Raw genomic sequence first — 8,847 nt, 5'->3', positions numbered from 1 at the left:
CTAATTTGCGTTTCCCTTAAGGCTTCTCAAATCAACAACAATGAGGGTGATATTATGGTGGCTTCCTCGTCCAAGAGCGAGACGACAAAGTATAGCAGCTGCAAACTGGGTTTTAGAAGGGAACATGAGTTGTTGGGGTTGGTTAGTAGTAGAAGCAGTAGCAGGGCCGCCGTCTTTGAGACATGCGCTTGCTATTTCGCAAGCCAAATCGTCAGAAATCACATCCCAGATGCCATCGCTCGCCACAATCAAGCACTCGTCTTCTGCTTCTCTTTGGGTGATGGAGATCTCAGGTTGTGATGTTATCACACTCTTCAAAAAGTTGTCTCCTGCAGCTTGTTTATCAAGTAATTAATCACAACAAGTTTACTTCTTAATCATACTCTACATCCATCACCCAACTAATCACAATACCTATAAATTGACTCTCTCTCTCTCTCTCTCTCTCTCTCTCTCTCTACATATATATATATATATCTTACAATTAATACAATAAATTGACTCTTAAGATTCCCTATCTTACTCAAGTACTGCGTATTTTTAAAGCAAGAGTGTCTATAAAAGTAATTCAAACACTAGATTGCTTTGGGTCGGCTTAAGCCAACCAAATAAAAAATTAATTATATGCATATAGGCAAGATGTGTTTGTTTGGTATGTATGTGTTGTCGATAATATTATCTAATGAAATTTATCCGATCGTTCACTTTAGAGTCTCGAAAAATTAGTTAAGATGGTCGTTCATTTTAGGATTCTGAAAAAATACTTAAAGTATGTATACATTGATTCAAACACTCCCGATTAAATAAAGGATTACCTAAGAATCGTGACATTGTATTAAGAATGCCATAGACTCTTAACTCCATTCAGATAAACAATCTTCCCACCTGCTGTTTCAATTCTCTGCATCCCATCTGATCTTTCTGCCTGTAACCAAAGCTAAACAACATTTGAATTAACTCTTGACAAAATTCAGTATTATTGCCATAATGTTTTATTAAAAATATGTGAAAAGAAGATCAGCATTCCCAATAAAGACGTTGAACAGCTACACGTGGCAATAGCAGATGCCAACCTTGTGATAGACTGAAAGAGGAATAGGTCTGCCATCGCGGCACAGAACAGCGCGTGAATCACCACAGTTGGCGACCACAATACGACGAGGAGTCACAAGTGCCACGACGGCAGTGGACCCCACGAACGCTATGTCGACCATCTGCATCTGCTGGCACCTTGTACAAACGTAAACATTTTCTCCACAAGCGCACGTGCTCAGCGCCACTTCAGCCATCCTCTTGAAGCTCCTCTCTATACTCCCACGCACTACATCCTCCCACTCCTCTTCTTCTATCTCTCCATGGAAATATTGTTGCTTCTGCGGGGCCTGGCCCAAGCTGAAACTGCTGCCATTATCACTTGCAGCGGCTTTGGAAATATACACGCGCGTCAGTTCCTCCGCCATTATTTTATGCATCATCTTCTTGCAAAGCATAGAGACCTGCATTTCTCTCAATAAAAATTAAAAGAATTTATAATTAAAGAATAAGATATAGATTAATGGGTGAAAACATTATTTAAAGATTTTTGAAGTAAAGCATTTACATGAGATCCTCCATGGCCGTCGTAGATAGAAAAGAAATGAAGAGGATTTCCGCCAAAAATATCTGGGCGACAGAAGTTTTCCTTCACAAACCAGGCGTCGTCCATGGTTTGGCTTAGGCCTTGGATTGAAATGCAGCCAAAATCTGGCATTGGATTCTCCACCAAAGACGGCGTCAGCAGCCCCATTTTAGGTGGCTGAAGCTGAAGCTTTGTTAAGAAATGAGGATTTTGAAGTGGAGTTTGTCGCGGGGTTGATGGCTGAAACTGAGGCTGAGATTGAGATTGAGATTGAGGCAGGGAAAGCTGGGCTGAAAAGGTCCTCATTCTTCTCATTTCTATTCTACGGCGACGGCGCTTCCTGCATTTCTCTGGAGTGTCACTGTCAGAGTCATCGCTAGGTATTCTTGACAAAATATCAATTGTTGGTGTCATTGTACAGCAGAGCATGAAAGTGTAATTTGTGACGAAGAAGGACAAAAGAAGAGGAAAATGGATATAGATATAGTTAAGAGAAACGTGAAGGATTGTTTGGTGACTCGTGGAAGAAGAGGAGCGTTGAGAAAGCGCCACGGGAAGGCTATGCATGAAGCCATGAACTGGTTACTGCTTCTCTGTACTTGTTTACGTTACAGTAGATTTCCATTTAATAAAATCATATTCTTCTAGTATTATAGGATAACCCCCCCCTTGCGCCAATTAACTCAGTGAATAGAACAACTTTGAAGAGTAAATGATTGCAAATTTATCAACACTACATTTTGACAGTTACAGCTGCTACAGGTATTGTATCATGTCATGTTTTTAATTAATCTTTGTACATTTCTACTTCTCAACAAAAAGAGACAAACCATAACTATAGGAAACAACCAGAGAGCAAAGTAGAAGAAATCAGCAAACAAAACTCATCCTTTCTCATTGCTTCACTTATTCTACTCTCAATCAAACAATACTCACTAAAACTAGAGCCTCATCTTCTCACTCATAAATTAACAATACATCTTGGACGTTGAATCTACAGCCAATACATTCATTTTTTTTTTTCCCAGGGTAAGTAAGTATATTAATCTAAAAAGAAATATGTTTCAGAGTAACACTATCAGTCTAAAACCATAGAACACAACAAAGACAACAGAGCACAAAGGCCCAAACACAAGAGCACATAGGCTCAAACACAGCACATCCGCCCGAAGGAGCACAAAGACTCGAAAACAAATGCAATTGGGCACAGACGCCCCAAAAAGAGAGCACGCAAGCTCAAACCCAAAGCTCAGAGAAGACACATACGCCTAAAAGAGCACGCAGGCTCAACAAAAGAAAGGAAAGAAACTAAGATCGCCACCCTTTCTTCTTACTCTTCTTACCCTAGGATGCCGGTGGATCTAGAGGTCTAGAGTGCTGAGATTGGAGCATGGGCCACTCCATGTTAGGGTGGAAGTCCCCTTCGACATCTTTGGCGTTCGTGTTGCAATGGGCAACAAACACCATGGCTAGCGACCCATTCTGACCATCCATAGAAGAATCGTCGCTCGGCTGGTCGCTCACCCCTCTTCTAAGGGCATTGAAAGGCAAAGGATCACAATCTTCAACAATTAGAGCACCGCCTGGAAGGACTTCCTCCAACCATTCATCTTTTATTTTATTACACATTACTTCATACATATAAGTTTTTCATAAATAATTCATCAGATAAAATGTGCAAATTAGACATTTTGTGTGATCTGCAATTTGAATCAACCAAAAGTAGACGTTGAATCTGGGAGATTAAAGTTAAATCCTTCATGGAACATAAATTAATCAGTGTAACTCTCAACCCCATCTAATAGCTGTATCCATTCACCACATCCATCAAAGGAGTCTTTGATTTAGTCTTTATGGTTAATTAGCAATAACTACAAAATCTTACCGACGTTATATTTGGTGTATAAGATGATTCTCACCTCCATGTTCTGATTCATGTTTACATATTTATCCCATCAAAGCCAAGAAATTCTGCAAAATTTGCATTTGCAGAACATTAAGTAAGAAATATATGCCTATGCTGGTGATTTGTAGTTTACAAACTTAGAATTAGATGATACACATAAAAGTAATAATATCAATATTAATATTGACCCCTCCCACAAAGAAATGCTGGCCGAATGAAATAGCTAGCAATCAGTTTAATGCTTTCCTTTCCATCTATCACCTATGTAAAGGTATTATGTGCATGTTTCTGTCAACATGAGACCTGTACAATGTTCATAATATCATATTCATATCAACATCTATCTATGTATTACTCAGCTGACTCCTCTTAAGATCAACAACTATGACACTTATGTTGTCTGAGCTTTTCCGTCCCAAAGCAAGTCGAGTTAGCAGTGCAGCAGCCAATACACTTCTCGTTGGATACAATGCCTCAGCCCCTTCATCTTCTATCAGTGGCCTTGCATTGTCCTCTCTAGATGCAACACCTCCATTGTTTTCTTCTTTAAGACACTCAGAAGCTACTTTACAAGCCAAGTCGTTCGATAGAACATCCCACAACCCATCGCTAGCAAGAATTAAACACTCATCTTCAGGTTCCCTTTTTGTAAAAGTTATTGCAGGGTCTGATGTCACAATTGGTTTAAGATACTTGTCCCCTGTTCAAGGAAAAACAGTTAAAGAGCATTTACAATTTCATCATGACAGGAAACTGAACAAAAACTGCATAATTTCTTAATCACAGCTAGCTAATATAGATACAGCTTACCAAATGAAGAAATTACAGGTAGAGATGTTCGTATAGTTACACAGATCATTGTTTGCAATGTGAATATTTCCAAGGAAATTAATGTACCAGATTAGGGGACTTGAATTTGTTTTGATCCCGGATCAAAGCGCACAGGCTAAAAGCAATGGAACAAGTTCTATCTCTCCCCCCCTCTCATAGAAAAAAAGAATCAAATAAACCAGAAGAACAAATTTAAATAATTTTAAAAGAATGAAACACTCAATAAATGCGTTGAGACCAAATTGGAGCTTTTTTAATTTTACAGAGCTCGCAGATGATCTCAATAGGTAGAGTTTTTTTTATATCTTAAGAGTAATAATAATGATCTTATGTCTTGTCTACATTGGCAGTCAACCCCTAAATGTAATTCTTCCGATCAGGCACCAATCAGCACCACTGTACTACAATGGATGTATGCAACATGTTCATCTTCATAGGTGCAGTATGCTAAAACTCAAAGACCATTTTTGCCAACATATCTACTGGAATACATAAGTTCCCAATCAGAGATCCAACATCTTCCAAGATCTAACATCCAAAATGTGGCCAAAAAAGATTATCAGTATTGGATTATTATCTGGTAATTAAGGAATGGCCATTACAAGGTTTGCTATACCAAATTTGTGGAAGATAACAAGTAATATATGATATTGTAAATCAAGTTAAATGGCGTACATCATTTTTTGCATGTTGTCGTTAGCACTCAACTTGGCAGCTGCATGGATTAACCTGCTTGACACACAAATAGGCACAATTCCTAATGAAAACTAATACAAGATCCATTTTTTTGAGGTTAATTAAAACATTCAAGTTCAACATGATCCAACTGCAAGGTGATATAAGAAACATCCTATAATTAGCAAGGCTCCAGAATATCAATGAAAACCAGAAGGTTTAGTTGTATTTTTCACTTACTACTTGCCCTGCATTAAAACCCGTTCGCCATTGGTCTTCAAAATATAATATATTCTAGTTTTCATTATAATAGTGAAATGGATGATTAAACTTCTAGAAGCACAAACCCAAAGGGGCAGGATCAATCTTCAGGGGATGTGTGTTTTATTCATAACTCTAGGATCAGCAAAACTTCAGAAAACAATAACATTTTCTGATATTTGCCCAATAAAGCATTCTATTAACTCATTGTAATCTGTTCTAACTAATATCCTAGAACGTAGATGTCATATAATTCACAGCGTCAGAAACTGAGACATAAACCTGCCATTAGTTACAAAGCCCTGCAACACCGAGTACAGAAAATCCAAAGTACATGTATTCTATCATTGTAAAAGCTAACTCTTTCATCTGTTTAATATGATGTGGTAAAACTAAACCATATAACCCAATAGATAATTAGTGGGGGAGCACATGCAGAAATTCCAACTAAAATTCTGAAAATAAAAGTAAACAGATTGTTTGCCACCTAATTTTCATACTCTTAAAAATTATGTTCCACCGGACTGACCAATTGAAAATTCCAGTAAATTTATAATAGGTTACCTATAGCGCGAGACATAGCAAGAATGCCCTCAACACGTGCTCCGTTCAAAAATATTACTCTTCCACCAGCAGCTTCAATCCTTGCAAGTTCTTCTGGCCGGTCGGGCTGCATAACATGTTAAAAATATGCTGCTGTAACTATTATTTTAGGATCAGTAACTCGATGGAAATATAACCCAAATATACTGCTAAAAAATATAGAAAGAAATTGCTCATAAGGAATTGTTTTGGACAGTAACACTATATGCAAATATTGTACTATACAATTATCAACAAGAAAAGTAAACTTGACTCAACAATATATTTTGCCCAAAATAGAGAAGGAAGTTTAGCACAAATGTTGTTAAACATATATTCGTCCGTTAAACTAGAGTAGCTTCATTCTGCTATGGCGTACAGACTACAGAGAGCTAAGAGAATTGCCATATTTATAACATCAATATTATTTTATACCCATAAATTATATCGAATTAAATGAAGAAAAATGATTGAAATTTTAAGTCAAGGGTTCATAATTTTTTGAAAGGGACAGGTGTTCCCCAATCATAGCGAGTACAGTTGACATGAATATACAAAACTCAACTAACCTTGTGATCACAACTGAGAGGAATTGCTCTCCCACCTCGACAGAGGACGGCGCGTGAATCTCCACAATTGGCAACAATGATGTATTCGGACGTTACAACTGCCACTACAGCGGTGGACCCACTAAGAGCTGCCTCCATTGAGTGGCACCCACAACGGTACACCAAACTTCCACATGGGCAACTACTAATGGCCACTTCGTCCATTCTTTGGAAGCTCCTCGTCACCACTGTCGTCCACCTGTCTTCCCATTCAGCTTCCTGCTCAAGCTCCTCTGCTCTCGAGGTGCTACCTTTCCCACTTTCATTTTTGGTCTTGCAACTCACGCGCGTTAGCTCCCCTTCGAAGAACACGTGCAATTTTTCTCTGCACAATGCTGCCACCTGCATACCCATGAATCAAAATTCATAAAGTCCTTTTAAAGATCACATACAAATGACTGAAGTGCCCCCGAGTTTAAGGCAAATTCAATAGATGACAAACAAGGACTCAATTGACTTTTCAACACTAAAAGGAAAAAATAAGGGAATTTGAGCAACTACGTGAGGTCCTCCATGACCATCGTATACACCGAAGAAATGTAAGGGTCGCCGCCGGTTAATCTCTGGATGACAAAGACTCGTCCGTACAGAAATTGTGTCTTCCATCTCTCGTGCCCTCCCAGATACCGAGATCGTCCCGTACACCGGCTCAGCCGAGTCTGTCTCGCTTAACGCCGCCTCTGGACCCACCGGTTCCATGTTCTCGCCAGAAAAAGCGGATGTAGAAGTCGCAGCCGGTGGAATATCACTCATCTCCGACATCGTGCGCATACGCTTCCTCTCCGTCTGGTTTTCATTTCCACTATGGCTGGAAGGCTGTCCAGAACCAGGGGGAGAGGTTCCTGCTAATCTCCTCATTCTTATTCTCCGTCGCCTCCGCTCCCTGCATTTCGCAGGCGAATCGTCATTTTCATCGTTTAGCATTCTCCTACAAAACTCCGTCATCTTAAACTATTTGTAAAAACACATATACGGCGAACTCTCATAGCTGTCGCCAATCATTTCTAAAAAATGTCAAATGGCACGTCATTCAGAGAATGAAACAAAAGTGTTATTGTTTTTGAAACGTAAGAGGGAAAAGAGCAACGTGTTGTGTTTTCTCCTTTTCTTTTACAGTATTAAGCCTCCAGGGCAAGCCAGCTCTACGGGCAATTGCTCTGTCTGCCCGAACTGCCCTACACCGACCAATCTTCACTGTTTTGGCGACACGTGTTTACCTTGATGTTGTGTTTTTCCCTTTAAATGTCTTCCAATTCTTTCTTGCTAATCAAATTTCGCGAACCGCGAAGGTTTTGGGTTAGAGCCACGTGTCAAAAAAGCCCATAAATGTGGAGGCCCACGGCAGAAGGACGTAACATGTGGTCGAATGACAATGCTCCACCTACGTCAGATAAAGAAATTTAGGTGGGCCGGAGTGCGGAAGGTTGCGGTAGTCATTTTCAACTCTTTTGCTTTTTTTGAATTTTTTCTTAAACTCCTGGAAATTTTAACATACGTGGCAAGGTGCAGTGGTACCAGCGTCGTGAGAATGACGTGTCTGGTCCAGCGTTAACACGTGGGACACTTGTCATAGTCGTAGAAGTAGAGTCAGCGTCACACGGTCTACAGGTACCTGTGTGCTCACTCAGTTGCCAAAAATAGAACTTGGGCCGCTCTTGCTTTCATGAAATTTCAATCAAATAAGGTTAAGAGCGTAATTGTTAGAACTTAGATTTAAAATTTAGGGAGAACGACATTTTCCCAGAACTCTTCATCTGTTTAAATTGAGGGGTAAAACTAAACCATATAACCCAAAGATAATTGTGGGGGAGCCGTGCATAAGGGCATTGAAAGGCAAAGGATCACAATCTTCTACAATTAGAGCACCGCCTGGAGGACTTCCTCCCACCATTCATCTTTTATTTTATTACACATTACTTCATACATATAAGTTTTTCATAAATAATTCATCAGATAAAATGTGCAAATTAGACATTTTGTGTGATCTGCAATTTGAATCAACCAAAAGTAGACGTTGAATCTGGGAGATTAAAGTTAAATCCTTCATGGAACATAAATTAATCAGTGTAACTCTCAACCCCATCTAATAGCTGTATCCATTCACCACATCCATCAAAGGAGTCTTTGATTTAGTCTTTATGGTTAATTAGCAATAACTACAAAATCTTACCGACGTTATATTTGGTGTATAAGATGATTCTCACCTCCATGTTCTGATTCATGTTTACATATTTATCCCATCAAAGCCAAGAAATTCTGCAAAATTTGCATTTGCAGAACATTAAGTAAGAAATATATGCCTATGCTGGTGATTTGTAGTTTACAAACTTAGAATTAGATGATACACATAAAAGTAATAATATCAA

At 39.0% G+C, this 8,847-nt stretch overlaps 1 protein-coding gene and 1 pseudogene across 1 annotated transcript; both read right to left on the bottom strand.

Moving 5' to 3' along the window:
• On the bottom strand, window positions 1–2,032 carry LOC116118793 (annotated as a pseudogene).
• Window positions 2,033–3,699: 1,667 nt separating this feature from the next.
• Window positions 3,700–7,589, bottom strand: LOC116118787 (probable protein phosphatase 2C 75). Its single transcript, XM_031404756.1, has 4 exons — window positions 6,983–7,589; window positions 6,443–6,823; window positions 5,856–5,961; window positions 3,700–4,224 (listed from the first exon to the last, which is right to left on the bottom strand). Exons 1-4 carry the CDS (start codon window positions 7,424–7,426, stop codon window positions 3,869–3,871), a joined length of 1,287 nt encoding a protein of 428 aa, XP_031260616.1. The 5' UTR covers window positions 7,427–7,589; the 3' UTR covers window positions 3,700–3,868.
• Between the last annotated feature and the right edge of the window lie 1,258 nt (window positions 7,590–8,847).

The sequence above is a fragment of the Pistacia vera genome, unplaced genomic scaffold (assembly GCF_008641045.1).
Source record: "Pistacia vera cultivar Batoury unplaced genomic scaffold, PisVer_v2 Contig86, whole genome shotgun sequence".
In the NCBI taxonomy this organism is placed as follows: Eukaryota; Viridiplantae; Streptophyta; class Magnoliopsida; order Sapindales; family Anacardiaceae; genus Pistacia; species Pistacia vera.
This window is presented reverse-complemented; position numbering and strand designations above follow the sequence as displayed.

What these genes read in the sequence shown, in the direction of transcription:
- LOC116118787 (XM_031404756.1), bottom strand. Translation starts at nt 7,426, where the DNA reads ATGACGGAGTTTTGTAGGAGAATGCTAAACGATGAAAATGACGATTCG. An exon ending in ATGGTCATGGAGGACCTCAC is followed by an intron (nt 6,824 to 6,982) that starts GTAGTTGCTCAA and finishes ATGGGTATGCAG; the next exon opens with GTGGCAGCATTGTGCAGAGA. An exon ending in TGCTATGTCTCGCGCTATAG is followed by an intron (nt 4,225 to 5,855) that starts GTAACCTATTAT and finishes TTCCTTGAACAG; the next exon opens with GGGACAAGTATCTTAAACCA.